General features: G+C 62.5%; 3 protein-coding genes across 3 annotated transcripts; 1 reads left to right on the forward strand and 2 right to left on the reverse strand.

Annotated features, from left to right (window-relative positions):
* Window positions 1-2,295: 2,295 nt before the first annotated feature.
* Window positions 2,296-6,370, reverse strand: BEST4 (bestrophin 4). The gene is made up of 9 exons (XM_075039302.1): window positions 6,219-6,370; window positions 5,905-5,999; window positions 5,161-5,394; window positions 4,689-4,843; window positions 4,520-4,597; window positions 4,014-4,166; window positions 3,641-3,721; window positions 3,027-3,181; window positions 2,296-2,713 (listed from the first exon to the last, which is right to left on the reverse strand). Exons 1-9 carry the CDS (start codon window positions 6,368-6,370, stop codon window positions 2,296-2,298), a joined length of 1,521 nt encoding a protein of 506 aa, XP_074895403.1.
* Window positions 6,371-8,022: 1,652 nt separating this feature from the next.
* On the reverse strand, window positions 8,023-10,363 carry LOC142035492 (uncharacterized). The gene is made up of 2 exons (XM_075037587.1): window positions 10,297-10,363; window positions 8,023-10,030 (listed from the first exon to the last, which is right to left on the reverse strand). The coding sequence occupies exons 1-2, from the start codon at window positions 10,313-10,315 to the stop codon at window positions 8,796-8,798; spliced, it is 1,254 nt and encodes a 417-aa protein (XP_074893688.1). The 5' UTR covers window positions 10,316-10,363; the 3' UTR covers window positions 8,023-8,795.
* Window positions 10,364-15,069: 4,706 nt separating this feature from the next.
* Window positions 15,070-22,544, forward strand: PLK3 (polo like kinase 3). Its single transcript, XM_075037588.1, has 15 exons — window positions 15,070-15,313; window positions 16,124-16,231; window positions 16,318-16,434; window positions 16,893-17,022; window positions 17,110-17,197; window positions 17,749-17,844; window positions 18,554-18,749; window positions 19,097-19,223; window positions 19,623-19,732; window positions 19,812-19,929; window positions 20,034-20,117; window positions 20,320-20,482; window positions 20,610-20,739; window positions 20,985-21,095; window positions 21,483-22,544. Exons 1-15 carry the CDS (start codon window positions 15,155-15,157, stop codon window positions 21,675-21,677), a joined length of 1,932 nt encoding a protein of 643 aa, XP_074893689.1. The 5' UTR covers window positions 15,070-15,154; the 3' UTR covers window positions 21,678-22,544.
* Window positions 22,545-22,887: the final 343 nt, after the last annotated feature.

A 22,887-nucleotide genomic window follows, 5' to 3' on the forward strand; every position in this document is an offset into this window, starting at 1 on the left:
GTGGACACACTGCATACTTCACCCCACTTTTGTATTTTTACGAAAGCCTCGTTTATCCATAGGTGTGCTCTGCTGCGAGGCAGGCTACCTGCAGCCCCAGCTTCACTGAATTCCAGTTCATTTTTAGCTCTGAACTGAAAGAGATGGTCCGTAATCACCAAGCAGAGCTATGGTGAGACCCATGTCTCTAGTGCCTTAAAATGCAGACTCTCTGCCCCACAAAGAACTTGTGCTTGGTGGGTTTTTGTGTTTTTCCTGTGATGCTCTGCCCCGGCTGCCGTGTGGCAGCAGGAGGTGCTAGCGGTGCCCTGGGCAGCGTGGGTTCATCCTGCCTTGCTGGCAGGGAGCTGAGGGTGGGTGAGACACACCAACCCCGTCAGGAAATGGTACCTGTTGCCCGGATGGTCGCAGCAGCACGGTTACGCCGTGGTGGGCAGGCGTTGGCACTGCCTTGCAGCTTGGGTCTGCGCTCATGTGGGCACTGCGAACAGAGCCGTGCCCAGCTAGTGCAACTGGGAGTCCCTGGCTGGGCGGAATGTTTGCACAAGCACGTTCCTTCTCCATAGTGATCTGGGGTAAACTTTCCCTGCTCTCCAGCAACGCCTGCTTTCCAGAGAGGTGGGGCAGAGGCGATAAAGGGCACTTGGGAGGGATGCGTCATGGCTGCTTCCTCTGCATATTTCTTCTTTCCCCTCGCCCTCCGCAGAGCTCAAACAGGATTCAGGGTGTTTCTGGGGGACTTTGTACAGATGGAGAAACCAAGGCTTGTGGAGCGAGTGCCAACTTGGTGTCAGAGCAGGAGCTGTAAACCTGGCCCCTGATGGGCAGGGTTATGGCCAATTCATCAATGCACGCTGCTTATAGTTACTGCTCTGAAAAACGCAGCTGCCAAGGGCAATAGCCCGTGGGAACGAAAGTGGCACCTATCGCCCACCGCAGCCGCGCTGTAGGTGTGACATGGGAACGGGACGGTGGCAGCCGGCCAGGGGTGTGTGGCACCTGGCTCCCACGGTGGCCCAGCCTGCGGGACCTCGTGGAGCTTGGCCGCAGGATGTCTCATCTCTGGTCTGGCCTTGGCATAGCCCCGTGGGTGTGCAGAAGGATTTACCTGTCTGGGAGGAGGCAAGCCTGCCAGGCACTGAGCCAGAAAGAGATGGGCAGGGGCTGGGGTTAAGCACAGCTTCAGTCTGGCTACGTTTATGAGGTGCCAAAGCGTAGTCTAAAGACCTTACCCACCTCTGCACGTAGGTGTGAGGGCTGAATTTTAAAAAAGTTATTTTTCATACGATGAGCAGTCAGCAGCGAAACCCAAGTGAGGTCACTCATTCTGAGTGCAGCTCCTTGCTGTTGAGTGGCTCTCTCAGCTCCATGTGGTATTAACTTTGGAGTGTTTTCATGGGACATGGTCCCACCCAGAAAATGACCTCGTGGTCACATTTTAACAGGTCCAGCAGTGGCCCAGAGGGTAGCGGAGGAGGACTGGGGCTGGCTTGCTGGGGGGAGATGGGAGCTTTAAAGGAAAGATGGCTTTGGGAAAGGGGGGCTTGCAGGAAAGGGAATTTTTTAACAGTTCTGCTAATATTGTGAGGGGAAACATGTACGTCTGAGTGCGGGAATTCTTCTATAGGGGCTGAAAGCATCTTTCTGGTTTTTTTCTGGCTGCATCACTTGGTTTAATACCTCACAACCACCACTGGTGTCAGTCCTCGGGCCTGTGTCCTTTTTGCCCTAGGAGAACATGGGCATTCCTTGAAAAATGTCTGAATTCACCTACTTTTTGGATAAATGTGATGTCCCTGCTGTCTCACTGCTGGGGATTATTTGCTCTGACAAAGAATAACCTCAAAGCTGAGGTTGGCAATAGCTTTATTAATATTGAGGGGACATCCCCATCACGGTGTTGGTTTTCTGCAAGACTAATGCCCTCGTCCCCTCCCTTGCTTGTGGTCTGGGCTGTCCCTGTCCCATGTGCTGGGCCATGGGAGCAGGGACTGAGCCTGGCCAGCTGCAAGTTGGCGGCATCATCACACAGATGAGCTAAGTCCTGCAGTTTTGGGGTGAACAGCTAGTGTTGAAGGCTGTCTGCCCAATCCCAAACCCACCCGCATCATCCCATCAACCTGGGGACACATCTTGGCTCGGGGCTGGTGGCAAAAGACCTGGCAATGTCCTGCTTCTGGACAGGGGGCCTGAGGGGGGTGGCTGGGGACAGGGAGCTTTGTGGCTGGCGGTGGCGGTGCTTTGGGGTGGGGGCAGCTCTTCTGCCCCCAGGAAAGGGGTGCTTTTGGGGCAGCCTCAGGGCTTCCAGGACTCCGGTGGCTCAGCCCCAATGCTGTCGCTGGACGGTGCCTTCACCTGGATCAGCGGCAGATCCTTTCTCTGTGTTTCAGAGGCCTCAGGTGGCCAGGTCCCCTCTGGGCAACTGCCAGGCACGGTGGGCTCACTGGCCCGTCTCTCCTCATCCTCCATCTCTTCCTCCTCGATGCGGGCCACCGACTCGGGGTCCTCGGAGCGGTTGGGGTAAGGGGAGGGGAAGCTGCCATCCGCCCGGGGACGCCGCAGGTGGGGGTGACCTCGGCTGCCCCGGCCGAAGTTTTTGATGCTGATGGCGGGGGACGCGGCAGCGAAGAAGCGGCTGAGCAGAGGCGTCTGGATGCGCGGTAAGCTCGGCGAGGCCTCTGCCGGCTGGCTCTGCTCCGCATCCTCGCACATGCTGGGGGAGCACGGCGGGGTGACGGGTCAGGCTGCCATCCTCCCCAGGGATGCCCAGGACCACTCACCGCCTCCAGCCCAATGCATTTGCAAGCAGGGAGCCGCTCCGGGAGGCCACATCCCTGCCCCCGCGGCTCATCCATCACCCAGTGCAGCCCCCAAGCCCCACAAGGGCTGGTCAATGCCCTCCCAGGGGGATTTGCTGTTTGCTCACTGTAATTGGGCCCAGGGGGGGACAAGCCTACTTGTGCTATTGCTACCCTAAAGCGCTCGCCCTCTTTTTCTCCAGCCCCAGGGCTGTGCCGTGCACTCACCGCATGTCAAAGGTGGAGCCCAGGAACGAGGGCTTCAAGGTCTCGGCAGCTGTGGCCATGGTGTAGGGGGGCTGAGCTGTGGACTCGTTCCAGTATTTGTCCTTCACAGCGGGGGGCAGGTTCTGGTACATGTCATCCACGGAGAGCAGGGACACCTGGCCATGGCAAAAGCAGGGGACAGGGGTGGCTTTGCAAGGACATGAGTAGGACCGGTGGCTGCAGATGCTGCTCCCGGCGCCAAACTGGCAGGGGGAGGGCTGTGATCTGCAAGGGGCTGGGGAGGCTCCGGGCCCGTCTCCTGGCTGCATTTGGGGTTTCCCCTTTTTGAATGCTTTTCTTGGAGGTGAGGGTCTGAGCAGTGGTGCAAGGCTGCTGAGTGTCCCTTGCGGGGGTGCTGACCCTGCCGTGGGGAGCAGACATACGGAGGGACAGGGATGGAGGGACAAGGCGCAGCCCTGCTTCCTTGAGTGGGAATGTATTTTGGACAAGGACCTGCGTGGGCAGGAGCAGGGCTGGGGGCCGGCAGGGCACAGGTCCCACTGCCAAGGGGCAGGGATGTCCCTGTGCCCTGGTGGCAGCAGCCCCACACAACGTCAGCCTGGGGCAGGACCCACCTGCAAGTTCCTGTCTATCAGCTTGTTGGTCTCAAAGTCATCGTCGTCTTCTCCAAAGGGGTTAATGATCTGCTCTGCAACCTGGGGAGGGAGGGGACCAAGTGAGACAAGGGAGCAGGGACAGGGACACCTTCCCACAGGGCTCTCCATCCCTTGGTCCACCCATGTGGCACATGAAATGTGCAGACCTGGAGCTCTGTGGTGCCCCGGTGTGATGGCTGGGCCCAAAGCACATGTCCCCAGGGGCAGCTAGCAGTGACGTGGCTGGTGTCATGCCCTGGACCAGCCATCCCCACAGCCCAGGGGGGTGGTCAGGGCCAGCTGACCACCCCCAGCCCATCAAGCAAAGCCCAGCTGCCTGGCCATGTCTCACCTTCAGCCAGCCAGCATAGAAGAAGAACTGGAGGAGGGTGGAGAGGGGGACGTACATATCCAGGTCCCCCTCCTGCCCAGGCTCCAGCGGCTCCAGGAACTGCCGCCCAATGAGGCAGAAGGCGAAGAAGGAGTAGACGGCAATGGTGACCACCTGCCGGGAGCGCGGGTCAGCTGGCGGTGAGGGTGGCAGCCAAGGATGATGCTCGGTACAGGAGCAGTGAGGATGCGAGAGGCTCTGCTGGTCGCTGATGCTCTCATGGGCTTGAGGCTAAACCCCGCTGCCCCACTGCCCTGTGCTCCTGCACATCCCTGCAGGGCTGTGAACCAGCGGCCGTACCGGCTCTGGCACCAAATTCAGTGGGGGAGTAAAGTGCTTTTAGGAAGGGGGATAAAGTGCTCCCCGTTGAGGTGCAGGGAGGAGGCTGTGGGGCTCCTCTGCCATTGTGGAGTGGAAGGAGCTGGGATCTGGGCTCAGGGGAGCCCATGGGGTGCATGGATACCCACCTGCGTGTACACCAGCGGGATGCTGATCCAGTCGTAATGGAACAACATGCTGCACTTGGCCCGGTAGAGATTCAGCTCCTGGGCACAGAGGACAAGGACGGGTGACCCAGGCTTTGCACGAGCCCCCCTGTGGTGCCTGGTCCCCCCCGCGCACCCAGCACCGACTCACGTCCATGAGCAGGCGGAGGGCCACGTCGTCGCGGATGCGGCCATCCCGCCTGGCCTGGGCCGCCAGGTTGGTGAACCACACGCAGGGGATCCAGTACTTGTTGAAGTCGGAGTGGAGGCTCTCAAACTTCTTGCACTCGTCCTGCGTCATGAAGCCTGCGGTGGGGCAGAGACTCAGTGCCACAGCCCCAGTGTCAGTGGGGGAGAGCCCTTTTGGGGACTGTCCCCAGCAGGAACAGAGTTTTCCAGGTGAAACTGCAGCCCCAGACGGGCTCTGGACAGAGGGGACATGGGGCTCTTTGGGGGTGAACATCTGTGAAAGGATGCCACCCCATGTGCAGGGCAGTTTGGGGCAGGGATGCTTGCAAGGATCCCCGGCCCCCAGCACACCCTCCTGGTGACGATGACATGTCTGTGGCCCCCAGCTCTCACCCCACATTGCAAGCCATCACTCCCAGGGCTTAGCTCCTCACCCGCTTCCACCACGTGGTCCATGGTGGGGAAGCGCTTGAGCACCCTGGTGCTGACGGAGCGCAGGATGAGGACTGCCGACAGGTTGGCGTAGCGGATGAGGGTGCGCCGCAGGATCCGGCCCCTCTCGTCCTTGCCGTGGACGTTGCTGGAGATGACGCACATGAGCTGGTCGGGCAGGGGGATGCTGGTGTACTGGGCCCACCACCGGTTCACGATCAGGGTGACGTAAAAACCTGCACCAACAGATAGCATGTGGGGGGCTCGGCGCAGCCGGGTGGTGGGTTGGGGCAAGGACAAGCCCGTGCCAGGAAAGCGGCCACATTTCCATGGGTGACAGATTTCTCTGTGGCTGGGAAATTGTGCTTCCCTTCGGGCTGCCCTCCCCAGGGATGGATGTGAGGATGTCCCCAGCTCTTCCCTGTCCTGGGCACGGGTGGCACAGGGCAGGACAGCCATCTCTTGTAGATAAGGTGCCCCTTTCCTGGGCATGGGGAGGTGGGTGCAGAGTGAGCCAGGGGAAATCACAGCCTCCTGCTGGCATCCCCAGGGCCGTGGAGCTGCGCTTGGTGGGTCTGGGAGCCAAGTGCCACCCCCGGGGCACCAGACTCCTCCATTCCCCATCCGATGGTGTCCAAGGGATGTTTTGGCATGGGGCCACGATGGGCAGTGGGGGCATCCTCAAGCTGCCAGCACTGGGGCAAGCAGGGGAACCTAACTCCCGAGTTCAGGGCGGGGACCCATACCTAGGACAAATGACATGGGGATGAGATCCGTGGAGCGGTTGCAGTATTGAGCTACTTTGGTATAGAGGCGCTTCTGCTCCTCGGTCAGCAGCCGCCTGCAATGGATATGCAATGGGGTCAGGGGCAAGTGGTGGGGCTGGAGTGCTGCCTCGGACCTCCACAAAAAGCCATGGCCTCGTTCCCCTTCTCCTTGCCCTCCCCTGCCCACACTCACCCTCCCTGGGAGAGTCCCCTGGGCAATGGGGCATCTCTGCATGTCCCAGTAGCTCAGCAGGGAGGGACACAACTGGTGGCAACACACCAACCCTACTCACCGGTAGATGAGGCTGAGCAGGGCGTACAGCACCACGAAGACGATGAACTCCTTGTACAACAGCTTGTAGATGCTGCCTTTCCAGCGGAACAGCAGCTTGGAGAAACCCCCGAAACGGGAGTTGGCGACTTTCAGCGTGTAGGAGATGGTCATCGTGGCTCAGCCCCACGCCTCGGCAGAAGAATCCTTCTCTCGCTGGCTTCCAGCTAAACTGGGGACAACTGGGGTTGCCACTGCTGTCCAGGCTGCAGGGCCTGGGGACGCACGCTCACTCCCACGCCAGGCACTATGGCCCATCAACAGGATACCCACACGGCCGCCCTGCCCTTCCCACGCCTGCTGCAGCCGCTGCCCGCTCCCGGCTGCACCTTCCTCTCCTGCTGGTGCCTCTTCCACCTAAATACCCCAGCGTGGGTCCACGCGGCCAAGCCCTCCCCGTGATGGATTGGGGCTGTCAGAGGCAAGGAACAGGGAACTCCAGGTCAGTCACACCTCCTTGCTAGTGGCCACAGCTGGAGATTTTGGTGGGGGCTGCGGGTGCTGGAGCTGGGGCTGGGCAGGACCCAGCAGGGCGGTTTGGGTTGTTACCCTTTGCAGTCACAGCAGCTGAATTTAGGGTCCGTGAGAAAGAGGGGGAAGGACTGAGAGTTTCATTGCTCCTGGGAACGGGACCCCAGGGTGCGTGGGCAGAGCCGGCACACAGGGCAGGCTGTGGGATATTTCTGGAGCACGGGTGGAAAAAGGCGCCTGTCGCTGCCCAAGTCCTCGCTGCCAGTGCCAGGCAGTGCCTGCGGCCGTGGGTCAGGCGGCAGCTCCTGGGGACGGCTGGCTGACCCCTGCCTGTCCTGCCTTGGCACTGTGGGAGCTCCTGGTCCCTCCGTATCCCCGGGGGGGACTCGGGGTTGGCATGAGCTGGGGCACACGGGGATGTCCTGGCTGCAATACCTGGCAGGGAGTGATGGAGGGATATAAAGGCTGGCACCGGGCCACTTTCTCAGGGCCTGGGAGAGAGCGGGAAGGGAAAAGTTCCAGCAGGACATAAATCAGTGGGAAACATCTGTGAGTGACAGCGAGACATGCAGGGACATCATCCCGTCCTTGTCCCTGACCCACGCTGGGGCTGTGACTGAGCACTGCCGGGGCCCGTGGCTCGTCCCACCGTGGGCTGCCGGAGGCCACGCCGTGCTCCGCAGGAAACGCCGCTTCCTTTGCCGGCCGGAGCGCCGCGTCCTGCCCTGCCTGGCTCCCTCCCTTCCTGCCCGGGCACAGTGCCTGGGCCAGGCCCAGGACGGCTCCAGTGTGGAGCGGGGTGGCTGCTGGGGCTTCCAGCCTGGGAAATGTCTTCCTGGGCAGGGGGGACAGGGCTCAAGGGTGCCTGCATCCCGCCATCCCTGGAGAAGGGCTGGAGCACCCATGGGTGAGACTCGCTGGGGCGGTGCCTGTGCCGGGGGGGTGATTTACAGCACTCCCAGCCTTTGCCCCATTGCCAGGAGCCCCACGAGTCCCTGACCTGGCTGGGAACCTTGGAGTTTACAGCAGGCTGACACCTTCCCCAGCCAGGCTGTAAATCACGGTGCAAGGCAGAGGCTTTGCTCGCCCCCAGCCAGTGCCCAGCTCTGCGCCACCGGACAGGCAAAGCAGCCCCCGGGCTGCTGGACAAGAGCTATGCTGGGGCATCACCCAGGGATTGGGAGGGGTGATGGGGTAGGAGTGAAGCCCCCCATCGCTGCGCTCCCCCACGTCCCGTCGGTCGGCTCCCCACCACCCCACACCATACAGACACAGGGAGGGAGCCGCACTGCCAGGAGTAAAATGATTTATTTCTTATTGAGAGCTGGATCCTACAGGGCTTGGCGATACATCAGGCAGAGGAATCTGCAAGGGGCCCCCTCCAGTGCCTCCCTGTGTGTGTGTGCACCTCGCGCACCCACTCGCGCCCCCAGGGTGTGCAGCAGCACATGTGCACCAGCTGTTTCAAGCCCCTGTGCCACATGGTGGGACATGGCAGGATGTGGGGTGGGCAGCAGGCAGGGCCACCCCAGGCTCCTGTTGCCAAGCCCAAGGCGCCCAGGACACCCCGTCCACGTGTGACACCCCCCATAGACCACGTAGGCAGGGTCAGTCCCTTTTCCTGCCCCCAGATCCTCTTCTCTGCAGGCTGGGGAGCAGCAGGTCCGTGTCAGATGCCATCTGGCTCTACCAAAGAGGATGGAGGCCCCGGTCAGTGGGTCTGGCACACACAGTATTGTCACCTGGTCCCCAAAACCAGCTCCCACCTCCTCTCCATGTCCTTCCTTGGGCACTGCCGGCCCTCGTGTCCCCAAATGCCGCCAGCCTGCAGCAGGGTCCCCAGTGCCTGAAGCACCCTCGCACCCCATGCCCAGCTGCAGCACATGGCCAGCAAGGGGTGCACGTGGTAGAGCAGGGGAAGGGATGGGAATTTGGGGGTGCAGCTTTGCAAGCATCCACTGTAAGCCATGGCAGGACAGCTCGTGCCTCTCCTGCTCTGCCGGCTTTCACTACTGCCCAGCCCCTGCCATCCTCCCGGTGTGTCCCAGACACAGCCTGAGTCCTGCCATCAGTGCAGGTCGATGTTCTCATACTCCAGATTGTCTGAGTCCTCCAGCTCGATGCCAGGTACCAGGTTGTAATAGTCGGTCGACTGACTCATGTAGATCTTTTCCCGGTCAGCAGAGTCCTTCAGGACTTCGCTCACGCTGACAGTGTCCACCTCTGGCTCGCTACCCCCCAGCTCCTCTGCCCTCGGTGCCGCGGTGTCCTCCTGCCGGCCCAGCCCTGTGGCCTGCTGCCCTTTATGGATTGTCACCTGGGAACTGCTGGGGGATCCCACCTGAATCTCCACCTCCTCGTAGAGGTCTCTGCCACTCTCCAGCAGGTCCGCAGAGGGCTGGAGCAGGACCTGGCTCCCCAGCAGCACCTTCTTCTCGGTCTCAGGTGGGGCGGCAGGCAGCTCGTAGGGGACATAGTGGTGGGGCTCTGCAGGCACTGGCACATTGCCCCTCTCTGCTGTGGCCGGGTGGCTCTGGGACCTGTTCTGGAGGCTGTAGTTGGTCTTTCTCTTCCGCCTGCAGAAGCACCAGGTGATGCTGGCGAGGATGAGGAGAGAGGGCAGGCAGATGAAGAGGGCGGTGAGGCTGTGCGAGCGGCACAGCTCCTCACGAGGGATGCTCTGGAGGTCCACGCCATGGTACTGCTCCGGTGTGTGGCAGACGACCTCAGCAGCCATGCTGGGCCAACCCTCCAGGTTGCTGAGCAAAGCGCAGCTGCAGTCCCAGCTGTTGTTGGAGAGCTGGAGCTGGAGCAGAGATGGCTTCAGGAGGCTGGCGGGGAGGAAGGTCAGGGCGTTGAAGCCCAGGTAGACCTCCTGGACCTGGGTCGATGCTTTCAGGAAGGAACGGGGCAGCTCCTGGAGCTGGTTGCTGTCCAGATAAAGGACCCTCAAATTAGGGGCATCTTCCAGAAAGCTTCCAGGGAGACTTTCCAGCAGGTTGTGACTTAAGTGCAAGATCTCCAAGGCAGGGGGGACTCCCTGCGCGTTGCTGATATCCGTGATGCTGCAGTGCGAGAGGTAGAGCTCCCGCAACCCCCGCACCCCTACCAGCGCGCCCCAGTCCAGGCGGGTGATGTTGGAGCTGGTGAAGTTGAGGCAGCAGCTCTCGGGGAGCGGAGCCTCCTGGAAAGCCTGGAAGTCCATGCGCTCCGTGCAGTTGCACCTTTGCGGTTCTGCGTCGAGGGCAAGCCCGGCAGCGAGCAGGAGGCTGCCCCAGAGGGACACGGTCCCCAGCCCGGCACCTGCGGGGAGACCAGAGGGGACGGGTGACCCCCACGCCGGGACCAGCTCCCCCCTTGCTCCAGCCCGCCACGGCGGAGGGGTGAACCCCGCTTCTCCCCCCCACCCGGGGAAGGAACCCGGGTCCCCGCAGCCCCCTCCTCCCAGCGCTACCGCCCCCCCGCCAGCCCGGGGCTGCCTCACACCCGACGTCCCGCTGCCGGGCAGGGAGAGACCCCCGGGGCTGGGCTCGCCCCCCCCCGGCCCGGGCTGCCCTGCCCGGCCTCACCTGCCGCCGCACGCCCCATCGTCCGGGGCCGCTCCGCCGCCCCGCCGCGCTCCCCGCCGGGCGCGGCCGCCGGCTCCGCCTCGCTGCGGGGCGGCCCCGCCGCAGCCCGCCCCGGCCCCGGCCCCGGCCCCGGCCCGCCTCGCCCCGCGGCCGCTGCCCACGCCGCGGGCCACGGGCTCCCTTCAGCCCCCGGTGCGCCGTCCCCTGGCTGGGCTGCCTCCAGCCGCGCTGTGCGGTGGCACCCCGCAAAAATACGCTTGTCCCCAGCCCCTACATTCAATCCGCCCTCTGGTCCACCCTCCTTTGTACCCCCCACCCCCATAAGCCATGGCCCCTACAGCCGCCCCATCCCCTCCCCATCCCTCCCCTCTCCATCCCCCAGAAGCGAGGTCCCTTTCCGGCTTCCCCCAATCTCCGCTCCCCTCTGCCCCCTCCACAAGCCATATGTCCTTCCAGCACCAGCCCCCTGAGCTCCTGGAGAGGGGCCGGGCTGGGCTCTGCTGAGTTCCCCTCCCTCCTGGGATGGGGAGAGGGCTCTGCCCGGCTAGCCCCCACCTCTGTGCACGGTGCAACTCCCAGCCCCACTGGGGAGCGGATGCGGAGCGAACATGCTTGTAGGATGGGGACCAAAGGGGCCAGCTTCTCTCTCCATCACTGGACCCCCTACAATTTCCTTCCATCCTGCGCCAGTCCCAGGCTGCGAAGGAGGAGCAGAGTCAGACACGAGCACTACAGCCCACAGGAAAAGCAGCGCTGGAGAGGGGAGCTGTGTTTCCACACCCTGAAAGTGCATGTGCGCTCACCGCAGTGTGAACCAGGTAAACCGAGGCGCATGGTGTGGTACCGACAGCACTTCGGTACTGGTGGGAGGTGGGTGAGATGGGACCTGGCCTGAGCACGTGTGCAGTGCTGTGGTGCCGGAGCCCAGTGGGGTGATCGCAGCGGGGCCGGGCTCTGGTGGCCGCTGTTTGTCCTGGCTCGGGGTGCAGAGTGCCAGGACACCCTACGTGCTGCATATCTGGGGTGCCTCAGAGGCCTGGCAAGCTCAGCACACCAGTAATAAAAGCACTGGGTTGTTTCAGGCTGCCTTGGGCCACCAGTGCTATCCTGAGGGATGTAGCGATGTTTGCGAAGGCAACAGGCCTCCAGAGTTTCTTCCCTTGATTTCACCCCTTGCTCGTGGCTCAAAACTAGCACCTCAGGTGCTGCTTTCATGCCTCAGCTCAGGGATGCTCCAGCCCCCAGTGGGAGAGCAGCAGCTCCCCTTGGCACAGACCCATCACCCATGTCCCGTTCACCCTGCTTGGGGCTCTCCCAGACCCACAACCCTGACAGAGGGGTGGGTTTCTGGCAGTGGGACCTGCCCCATCCTGCTGCGGGCATTGCCATGCGAGCAGCGGGTTTGGGGTGCCAGCACCTTGCGCTGTGCAGCAAATGCCACAGCAACGAATGCTGCACCAGGGATTTCTGCTGGGAAGCAGGGATGGGATGGGATGGAGCGGGGAGGGAAGCAGGGCTGGCCAGATCCCGGCTGCTGGGGTGGGACGCAGGAAACAGCCATTTGGGCCCTTGCGGGAAGGGAGGTGCCGGCAGCACACTGGCCTGGGTGGATGAGAGTTGCCTCCCGGGGTGCCCTGGGCATGGTCACACAGCCCCGAGCTGGCACCAATGGGCCGGAGCCTGCTAACACCCCAATTGGGGTAAAGCCTCCCCTGCTTCCCCTGTTCCAGGGCAGTAGCTGAGCCAAAACCCCATTGCAGGAGATTTCAGAGGGCTCCCTGAACCTCCCTGGGCCAGATCCTGCATCCCAGGGGGTACCTTCCAGCACTGGCATTTTACATACCACCCCAGATCCAAGTATGTCCTTAATCCAGAAAGATCCAGGTGCTTTTATCTCTCTCTCCGGGCAGCTTCACCCAGATTTGCACCTTCCCTTCTGCACATCCCCAGCCAGCCCCTGGGGTGGGTTGGTCTCTGCTGGTGCTGGCACTGATGCTGGTACTGGTGCTGGCGCTGGTGCTTTCTTCCCCGGCTCACCCAAGGGACCAGCCACCCTCTCCCTCCTCCTCCTCCTCCTCCTCCTCCTTGGTGGCTGCAGCCCCATGCTTTGCAGGAGCTCACCAGGTGAGAGTGCTGAGGGAGGGGAAAACCCCACTCCCGAGGGGTTCAGGGCTGTCACTTCAGTCGTGGGGAGCTCACCTGCACCCCAGACTGTGGGGGGACGCGGGTGCTTGGCTGGCATTGCTTTTGCTGCCCAGTCACTGCGTGCAGAGCACACAGCAACGCCGTGCAGCTGCCCCGAGAAGGCAGCCCAGCCACGGAGGCAAGGGGGCAACTGGGTTCAGCTTCACTGCTCCTGATGCAGCTGAGCATCACTGAATACTGTGAGGGTGGGGAGACCTTGGGGGGCACCAGGTCAGGTGTAAGTATCGTGGAGGACAGAGATCCTGCAGCCTCTCTGGGCTCCTGTAATATTTTACCATGCTCACAGGGGAAAAAATGTTTCCCAGTATCTAGATGGAATTTCCCTTGATGCAACTGGCATCGGATGCCTGTCCTGGTTTCGCTGTACGCCTCCCTAAAGAGTCTGGCTCCCTTTTACTGTAACTCCATCTAAATAGCTGCAGGCAGACGGGAGCTCACGCCAGAGCCTCCCCTTCCCCAGGCTGGGCAGGTTGTTGATATTAAACCACGCTTCCTCCCACCGCCCCAGCTCGGTGATGGGAAAAACCCTGGCTGCGATGCTCTGCATCACACAGACCCCAGCTGCAGGTGGAAGGGGGGCTGCTCCCCGGCTCCATCCCTCTCGGAGAGGAGGTTCCTCAGCCTTGGCGGGACATGGGCTGTGGGGCCCATCCATGCCCCCAAACCCGGCCCAAGGACTCACCCGGAGCCAGCGGGGAGCAAGAGTCGAGCCGGCAGCTCTCAGCCCTCGCTGGTCCCCGCTGTGCCTCTGCGGGGGACCCCAGGGCAAGCCCCACGCAGGTCATCCCGCCACCCCCAGGCAGGTGCCCCAGGGCCTCCCCGCACCCCTGGGTGCCTCCACCCACACGCAGACTCCAGACGCTGACTCAGCTCTGCCCGGGGAGCTCCCCACAGCCCCAAGCCGGGGCCTCTGTCGGAAAACCAGTGCTGTCCCGTGACGCCACCCGCGCCCCGGGGAGCCCCTGGGGCCCTGGTGGAAACAGGCAGCGTTCCCCCAAGAGGCAGCAGCCTCCCTGCCTGCTCCTGCAGCGTGTTTGCTGCTGGGTGGTGGGTTTGCACGTATTTCCTCTGCAAAAGCTGGAAACCTGAGAAAAAAGTCAACGGATCCGGCTTGTTTCCTCTCTCCCTGCAGCTCAGCTTTTTTTTTTTTTATGCTCAGCTTTCCTGCAGCAAAAAAAGGGGGTTAATTCCCCTCACAGGGGCTGTGCTGTGAAGCACGGGGCTGTTTGGCTGGGAGTACTCATGCAAAAACTTCAGCATATTCAGGAGCAAATCCATCATCTGTGACCAGAGCTCTGAGCTCTCCCAGGGAAGCAGAGGTGGAGCGCAGAGTGGGGAAACTGAGGCACAGAGCGAGGGATGTCCACACAGTTACCCTGTGTGCAAGTATGGAGCAGGGGAAGGGCAGCAGGATCTGCTTTTGAGGGGCTTTCGCAATGCTGCTGCTCCAGGCTCATGGGGGGCCGTGGGTTTGCAGCCACCTCTGCCGGATCCCACGCCCGTGGGGAGAGAGAGATGCCCCACATGACCTGTTTCGGGTGACCCAGAGACGTGTCCTCCTCATGGCCATTAGAGAGCAGCACCGCTATGGCACACTGCCTGGACACCACCAGCACAGCCAGGCCCACCCTGCACCACCAGAGCCCCCAGGAAGCCCAGGACGGGGTGCCCAGGTGCCGAGGGGCAAGGATGGAGGTCCTCAGTGGGACAGTCCTGCGGGTCCCCAGTCCTGGACTGGCCACTGTGGGCAGCCGCAGGGGACTGACCTTTTGGGGCTGTTTGAGGGTCACTGGGGCACAGGGCTGGGATGGAGCCGGGGCAAAGCGTGGCCGAGGGACACCTACCCAGGGGACAGTCCGGCCACGGAGCTCACCTGCATCTTCCACTGTCCCCTACGTCCCCAGTACCCCACCTGGGGTGGGCTGTGACCCCCCTCCCCAGCCCCTGGTACAGAGTGAGGGGCTCCAGGGGGGTGTCTGTCTGCATCCAGGTTTGGCATGGGGGGGGCCAGGGCACACAGCAAACACTTGGGCTTTGAAATCCCACCCTGGCCACAGCCTTTCCGTGGGGTGTAGGTGTGGGGTCCCCAGTCCCCGGGGAAGGTCGTGTGACACAAGCTGGTCACCTCTGCGAGGGGAGGTGTCACGTGAGTGGGTGTGTGTATTTAGGGATGTGTGTGGGGAGGGGCTCTGCATGTCCCGGGAGAGAGGGGAGGCAGCTGAGGAGGGGTCTCTGCGTGTCTATGGGGGATCCCTGTGTCCAGGGGGATCCCCGTCTGTGGGGGAGGGTGCTCTGTGTGTATGGGGGGGCCCTGTGCGGTGGAGGCAGCAGAACCGTGGCTGGACTCCCCCCCCCCCGGGTCACGGCAGGCAAAGGGCTGCCGGTGGGCGCGTAAGACCCCGCCGCCCCTTCCCACGCCCGCCCCCTCTCCCCCGCCTATCCCCGTGCGGCGGTCGCTTTAAGGGCAGGGCGGGGCCGCCGGGTGGGGCGGGGCTACGGGGATGACGTCAGCGCGCCTATTGATAAAGCCGGCGGGATTCCCGGGGCGGCAGCGGTAGCGCGCGGCGGCGGGGCCACGTGCGCGGGGCCCGGCGGTGGCGGCGGATCAGCCCCGCGGAGCCTCCTCGTCCTCCTTCTCCCTCCCGCGCCCGCCATGGAGCCCGCCGGCCTCTTCCCCCCCTTCCCCGCCGCCTGCCTCCCCGCACAGCCCGCCCCGGCGCCCGCGCCCCCGCCCCGCGCGGCCGAGACCACCCGCATCATCACCGACCCGGTCTCCGGTCGCTCCTACTGCAAGGGCCGCCTGCTGGGAAAGGTACCGGGGAATTGGGGGGAGGGGGAGCCGCCGCGGGGGGGGGTGGGGGGCACCGGTGGCGGCGTGCCGGATTGAGCGGGGCTGGGAGGGGCGGGGGGCTGCGCGCCTGCCCGGCACCCCCTCCGCCGCCCCGGCGTGGCCCCGGGGCTGGATGCGGCCCCTCGGCCGCCGCACGCCGCCTCCGCCCTCCCCGCCTCTCCCGGCGGGTCCGCAACAGCGCTGGAAGCTGTGAATCACCCGGGCTGGCTGCATGCCTTGCCGGCTATCGGAGACGCATCGGTTTCGGGGCGCCCCGCGGGGCGTGCGTGGGCCGGCGGGTGCCCCGGTTCCCAGGGGTGCCGGCCCGCGCCGCTCCGCCACACGCAACTTTTCCTCCCGCTGCCAGCGGCGTGTGTGGGAGGCGGGTGCCGGTTCCCAGCCCGGCCCGAGAGGGCTCGGCGGCTGAGTGTGCAGATTGGAGGCTGACATCACGGCAGGAAAAACCTGTCTCCGTGGGGCGGCCTTTCGGTGGCCTTCGGTCCCCGGGCTCCCTGCCCGGCGCAGGACTTTCCAGGTTGATCTGTCATGTGGAAAGATGCGGAGTCCGGCCAAGGGGGGGAGGAAAAACGCCCTGGAGGTTTTACAGGAACCGGGTGAAGAAAATCCCTGGTCGAGAGCATCGCGGTTCAGATCTTAGTGGGCGACGCAGCAGGAGGGAGCGTGTGACGCTCGCCGGGCTGCGCTGCAAGGGAATGGAGGAGGAGGAGGAGGCTTGCAGGCAGGGGCGAAGAGCTGTCTCTCACCCATCTGTAACCACCTCTTCCCTTGCAGGGTGGGTTTGCACGATGTTATGAAATGACGGACCTCTCCAGCAACAAAACCTATGCCGTGAAGGTCATTCCTCACAGTCGGGTGGCTAAACCCCACCAGCGGGAGAAGGTGGGTGCTGTGGGGCTGGTGGGGCGCTGGGCTGGCAGGGTGCAGCAGGGGTCCTGCGCTCACCCAGGACCGCCGCTCCCTTTCAGATCACCAACGAGATCGAGCTGCACCGGGACTTGCACCACAAGCACATCGTCAAGTTCTCCCACTACTTCGAGGACACAGAGAGCATCTACATCTTCCTGGAACACTGCAGTAGGAAGGTGAGCGCTGGTGTGGCCTCCCTGCCAACGGATCTCCTAAACAGAGCCGTGGCCGATTGGAGCAGGTCTTATCTGAGGCGCTTTGTTAGCACGCTCCTTCTCCTGGGCTGCCTCGCTGCCTGCCCCGTCACACCCTCTGAGGTCAGCCACAAGCTGTGCGGTTTCGCATGGCGCTGGGGACGGCGCTGGCTGCCTGTCCTACTCGGGCTGCCTGCTCTTGTTGGCATCTTTAGCTCCTGGTGAGGCCACCATAAATCCAGTGGTTCCCCTGGCTGTGCTGAGCAACCTCCAGCCTTGCGTGGGGAGTCTGCTGAGGTCATGGCTGTGGAAGGAGGATTATTTGTGGATGTGCAGCTTCTGGAAGAACTGGCTTTGACTCTGCCTGCCCCATGCCTAGTCAGCAGGGCTGCCTGTTCTCCCTGCCTGCCATCACTAAGCTTCCTTTTCTCCCTCCGCAGTCCCTGGCCCACATCTGGAAGGCCCGCCATACTCTGCTGGAGCCCGAAGTGCGCTATTACCTCAAACAGATCATCTCAGGCTTGAAATACCTTCACCTCAAGGGCATCCTGCACAGAGACCTCAAGCTCGGTGAGTGCTGTGGTCGAGGCAGGGTGCTGTGTGGGGAGTGAGCTGCCCCAGAGGGACTTGTGGTGACACATCTCCCTTTCCTTGCAGGCAACTTCTTCATCAATGAAAACATGGAGCTGAAAGTGGGGGACTTTGGGCTAGCTGCTTGCCAGGATACCTCTGACCAGAAGAAAAAGTGAGTTTGAGGTTTCCCTATTCCAGGGCCCTCTGAGGTTTCACTCTTCTTCCTCCTGCAGCTTCCCGGGAGGGTGGAGGGGTGAGTGGTCCCTCTTGGCCTGGCGAGGGCAAGCCTTCGGGCCCCTTCCTGGGGTGGGGGAGGGATTCCTGCCCCAGCTGCAGGCAAGGCGAGGGGGCTGGGGGCTTTGTGGCTCCTTCAGGAGTGAGCTCGCAGCCGTCGGGGAGAACAATGTGCTGACTATTGCTATTGTGCCTGCCCGGCTGCCCTGCCGGCTGCACGGGCCGGGACACAAAGGCTCTGTTCCTCCCCGGCTCTAGGACAAGCTCTTCCCAATGGCTCCCCAGGAGCAGCTGCTCCTGACCCCCAGGAGCTGGAGCGGTGGGGGGAGTCTGTGTGGGGCTCCTTGCAGATGGAGGGCGGCTTTGGGCCACAAAGAGCGAAATGGAGGGGGGAGGACAGGCTGCAAGCTAAATCCCAGGGCTCGGAGCGGGGGAGGTTGTCTGCGAGGGGATACAGAGCATGCGCTGACCTGGCGCTCTGCCCCACAGGACAATATGTGGGACCCCCAACTACCTGGCCCCAGAAGTGCTGCTGAGGCAGGGCCACGGGCCAGAGTCGGACGTGTGGTCTCTGGGCTGCGTCATGTAAGTCTGTGCTGCCAGGTGGGGAGGGGTCCGGGCAGCCCTGCCTGTGCGGGCTGGGGGAGAGCCGGGCTGTGGAGCAGCCCCGATGAGGAAGTCCTCTTGCGCTTTGCCTCGTGGCTTTGCAGCGGTTGCCAAAAAGCAGGGGGAGGGGAACGAGCGGCTGGATCCTGCCCAGCCCCGCTTTGGAGTGGGTGCTGCCCGCCACCCCGGGACGCTGCTCCCGAGGGCTGCGTGAGCGGGAGCTGCGAAGGGCGGGCGCTCTCGTGCCACGCTCGGCTCCGGTTCAAAGCAGGCTCGACCGCCTCGCAAACCTGATAAACAACGGAAAATCTCAGTGGCTGGCGGTTGCTGCCGCTCTGTTGGGGGAGCGATCGCTGTGCTGCTTCGGCGCATCCAGCCCCTTGCCCGGCCGCTGCCCGCAAGCTTCCTGTCCCATTTTCTGCCCTGGTGGCCGTGCAGGGGTGAGAGCGGCGGTGGCAGAGGGTGGCCTTCGCCCGGCAGCTCTCTCCCCTTCCCCAGGGCTCCTCGGCTGTTGCTCTAAACAGTTGCTAGGAGGAAGCGTGGCCGGATGTGAGCGCGGCCGCCCGGGCTGGAAGTGGTGCTCCCGGCCAGGTGTGGCCGGCCAAATGCCAATAACTTCCTTGCTTTAAGTGCTGCTGAGTCAGAAGCCTGGCAGGGATGTGACGGTGGCACGTGTGTCCCCTCCCAGGTACACCCTGCTGTGTGGGAACCCTCCCTTTGAGACCTCTGACCTCAAGGAGACCTACAGGTGTATCAAGCAGGTGGAGTACACCCTCCCTGCCTTCCTCTCCCTGCCTGCCAAGCACCTCATCGCTGGCATCCTCAGACGCAACCCCCAGGACCGCCTCACCCTCGAGGAGATCTTGGACCATGAGTTCTTCAAGGTGAGTGGGTGGGCGTCTGGTGTTGACCTTTCTCTGGGTGGGATGAGGCTTTTGGGGGTGTGCAGGATGTGGTCCTTGGAGCCCAAGTCTCTGTCCTTCAAAGCAAGCAGCCGCTGTCCTGCCCAAATGCCAGCCAGAGGAACTGAGGGATCCGGTGTGCTCTTGCTGCCCTGTCCCTATAACATGGACAATGACCCATATTAATTCCAGTCGTGGGGCCAAGGCTTGATGGAAGTGCAAGCTGGCTGTCAGGAGGGCTGTGAGGGACTGCGGTCAGCCCAAGGCAGCTGCTCTGCCTGGAGCGCGTGGGCTGTGGAAACCAAACCTCTGTCTTGACCTCTCTGCAGGGCTACACACCTGAGAAGCTCCCTCCCAGCAGCTGTGTGATGGCTCCAGAGCTGAGTCCCCCCAACCCAGCAAAGAGTCTGTTTGCTAAAGTCACCAAGACACTCTTTGGGAAGAAGAAACCCAAGGGTGAGTCCATGTACTTGCCCAGGAGCCCCTGGGTGACCCTTCTTCCAAGGAGAAGTGGGTCCTATCTCCTGGAGAGACCTCCTGATGGGTCTTTGTGGACCCCCCGCCCAGGGCCAGCACAAGCTGGGTGTGCCCCTGCCCTTCTGGTGGCTGGTGGCCTGGCATGGGTGTGCGCCTGGAGAGCGGATGCTGTGCTGCAACCCATGGGGGCAGTTCCTCCTGGAAGCCCTGTGTTGCATGAGAACTGGGAAGTGAAAGTGGGAGGCAGCTGCTTGACACCATCTTCACCACTGTGGGCATGGGAGCAGATGAGGGAGAGCTGAGCTTCTGGGAGAGGTGGCCCAGATGTCCCCACCCCCCTGCACTCAGCAGCATGCTCATAGCTTGCTTTCTTCTCAGCCAAGAAGGGCTCTTTGGAGGACAAGGATGACATCTCCAAGCTGGTCACTGGGCTGATGAAGACCTCTATCTGCCGGCAGATGAGCTATAAAACCGTGGAAGGGAATGAGGTGAGAATGTCCCCGAGCCTGTGCGTACCCCTCCTTGGGGGAGCAGGCAGGAAGGTGATAAAGCCAGGTATCTCTGCAGGTCACCCCCGTATCATGCCGCAGCGCCAGCTCCAGCCCCGTGGAGACAGTGGTGGAGGAGACATCTCACAAGTCTGTGTCCCCCTCCATCCGGGGGACGATGGCCAGCAGCTGTGAGGGTGAGCAATACCTTCCCAGGCCACCCCAGCCTGCCCTGAGCTTCCTGTCCTGCCCTGGCTGATAGCGGGGCCGGCTGACTCAGCCTGTCATCTTCTCTCTGCAGCCTTTGAAGACTGCATCACCGCCTCTGCCATCATCGAGTCGGCTGTCCAGCTCCTGCGGACCTGCCTCTCCTCCATGCCCCTAGGTAAACCAGTTGGACTGCTCTGGGATGGGACAGGGTGCTGTGCATCCCCTTCCCCATGGGATGAAGGCATGGCTGCTATTTGGTGTACCTTAAATGTCGCCCAGAGCCTGCTGTGGGGGGTCCGCTCCCCACCCCAGGGAGGTGAGGTGGGCAGGGGCCGACTGCCTGCTCTGCTCACCCCCTCTCCTCTCCTCTCCACCAGCGGAGAAAAACCCGGCTTCCCTGGCCCGCCACGAGCACTTTGTCTGGGTGAGCAAGTGGGTGGATTACTCCAACAAGTACGGCTTTGGCTACCAGCTCTCCAACCGCAGCATCGGGGTCCTCTTCAACAACGGCACGCACATGACTCTTTCTCCCAACCACAGGTAAGCAGTGGGGAAAGGGCTGGTGTCTTTGGGGAAGCCCCTCAGGTGGGAAGGGGCAAGAGGAGGCTGTGCCAGGGCTGGGTTTGGTGCTGGGTGGTCCCAAAGCTCATGCTCTGCTCCCTCCCAGGACTGTGCATTACAACCCGACCAACAGCAAACACCTTGTCTTCTCTGTGGCCGCCATCCCCGAGCAGCTGCAGGGACAGATGAGTGTCTTGCGCTACTTTGCGTCCTACATGGAGCAGCATCTCATGAAGGTGGGTGCTGGGGCCCTGGGGTGGGCTGGGATCATGCGTAGGTTGAATGTTGGGTCGTGGCTTGACCCCACTGCTTGGGCCTGTGGGACTCCCAGCTCACAGGCTGCGGTCAGGTGGACGCCCAGAGAGCCGTGTCCTGGGAGTGGGGACCCCACTGGGGGTGTGTCCAGGTTTGGCTGTGTGTATGCTGGTGGCAGTGCTCCCATGTATGGGACCAGTGGCTTATGCAGACCCTTCTCTCCAAGGGAGGTGACTTGCCCAGCACAGATGACCTTGGGCAGCCAGCCCTGCTCCTCCTGCAGTGGGTGAAGACCGACCAAGCCTTGCTCATGCTCTTCAGCAGTGGCACCCTCCAGGTACGTGTGGGGCACAGTGGAGATGCCCAGACCCCTGTGAGGAGGAGGCCAGCGGGGGGGGGACTCCTGGCCTGTGTCAGATCTCGTCTGCCACAGCCCAAATGCAAGGTTCTGCTGTGAAAAACAGCTGTGGGTGCAGGATGCTGCTCTAGGGCCCGGAGCTGCTGGTGCAGCTTGTCCAGCTCATGGGGGACATGACACTTCAGTCGGCCGCTCCTGTCTGCCCCGGTGCTGGGGCTGGTGCGTTCCTGCCGTGGGGCGTGGAGCAGGGATGCTCCTGGGCAGGTCAGGGAGGAGGAACGGGTTGAGGCAGGAAGCGTGGCTCCATCCTGGCTCCCGACATGCCTCGGGAAGCGTGGGTTAAACCAAGCCCAACCTGTCTCCTAGGTGAACTTCTACAATGACCACACCAAGGTGATCATTAGCAAGCCTGACCATTCCTGCCTTGTCACCTACATCAACCGGGAACGCAACTCCTACACCTACAAGCTGTGCAGCATCCAGGAGCTGGGCTGCTCTCCTGAGCTCCACCGCCGCCTCAGATACATCCTCAAGCTCCTCCAAGAACGGGCTGAGGCCTAGCATGGGACCTTGGGGGGACCTTCTCTGGATGTAGAGGTCTCCCCCTGCCCTCCCACAGGATGGGAGGTATGTTGTGGTGCTGGCTGCCCACCTGGGCACCCTGTATCCCAGTGCTCAGCTGGACTCTGGACTGACATGTGGATGTGGTTACAGCAGCAGGTCTGGACATCCTTGCTGCTCCCTGGCTCTGGGCAATCACTGTCTTCCCACTGACAGCTCCTGCTCTGGTTGTGCTTGTCTTGGTGGAGTGGACTGGGGTGGCACAGGGAGGTGGTGGGCGAGTGCCCTGCAGCCAGGTTTGGGGCTGGCTGTGCCTTGTTTGTGGCCTGGTGCTCCAGCCTGCCCTGGCTGGCAGCTGCTTGCAGTGGGGGCTTGGGCTGTCTTGCCCAAGGGGATGCACCAGCTGCACAGACCCTCTCTATAGCCTGGAGAGGACCGGCACAGCCTTGACCTCAAGGCTTGGCTGCTGTGGGTAGGAAAAACTCCTTCCCAGGAGTGGACAGGGGTGAAGGGCACTGCCTGCCCTGCCAGGGGCTGTGTGGGCTGCTGTATGCCACTCCACAACTGCTACACTAAGGAGGGGGCTGTGCTGGGCCCAGCTGGGCCCTGTATGCTCCCAAATTGTGAATTGTCTGGTACAAGTTGAGGTTTGATAAGGGGGGGGGGGGGGGGATCTGAGGGCTTGCCTGAGGAAGCCCTTGTCTTGCTGGGACCCAGGGAGGTTTCTTGTTTCAAAGCAGTCTGCTGTGTGGGACTATTTATGTATCTTATTTATATGGAATTATTTATTTTCCTGTTGGTCTGTCCATGTGCAGCTCCCCTGTCCCTGACTCACCTCAAAATAAAATTTATTTGTATAAGGGCAAACTGTCTGCCTTGCTTGGAGCTGGGGTCACAAAAGGATTTCAGCTTCCCCATCATCCTTGCTCCAGGGCTGCTTCTGCCTGCCAGGCAAGACCCCTCTTGACACTGGCTGTTGCTGGGGGACAGGGTCAGGAAGGCAGGATGGGGGTGAGGACCCCATGCGGTACCTCCACTGCCCTTCATGGGGCTGGCAGGAGGGGCAGAGTTAGCTCTTGCTGATGCCTGTGGAGCCCTGGGCCTGCCTCAGCTTTTCCTTGCTGCTGCCAAACTCTCATTCCCAAGTGTCTCTGCATTTAGGCCAAACCCAGTTGCTCTCATGCTTCTGCCGAGCTGGAGAAGGCAGGGG

Source organism: Buteo buteo, chromosome 10 (assembly GCF_964188355.1).
Source record: "Buteo buteo chromosome 10, bButBut1.hap1.1, whole genome shotgun sequence".
NCBI lineage: Eukaryota > Metazoa > Chordata > Aves > Accipitriformes > Accipitridae > Buteo > Buteo buteo.

What these genes read in the sequence shown, in the direction of transcription:
- BEST4 (XM_075039302.1), bottom strand. Translation starts at nt 6,370, where the DNA reads ATGACCATCTCCTACACGCTGAAAGTCGCCAACTCCCGTTTCGGGGGT. An exon ending in CTGCTCAGCCTCATCTACCG is followed by an intron (nt 6,000 to 6,218) that starts GTGAGTAGGGTT and finishes TATCCATTGCAG; the next exon opens with GCGGCTGCTGACCGAGGAGC. An exon ending in CCCCATGTCATTTGTCCTAG is followed by an intron (nt 5,395 to 5,904) that starts GTATGGGTCCCC and finishes CTGTTGGTGCAG; the next exon opens with GTTTTTACGTCACCCTGATC.
- PLK3 (XM_075037588.1), top strand. Translation starts at nt 15,155, where the DNA reads ATGGAGCCCGCCGGCCTCTTCCCCCCCTTCCCCGCCGCCTGCCTCCCC. An exon ending in AACCCCACCAGCGGGAGAAG is followed by an intron (nt 16,232 to 16,317) that starts GTGGGTGCTGTG and finishes GCTCCCTTTCAG; the next exon opens with ATCACCAACGAGATCGAGCT. An exon ending in TGGGAAGAAGAAACCCAAGG is followed by an intron (nt 19,224 to 19,622) that starts GTGAGTCCATGT and finishes CTTTCTTCTCAG; the next exon opens with CCAAGAAGGGCTCTTTGGAG.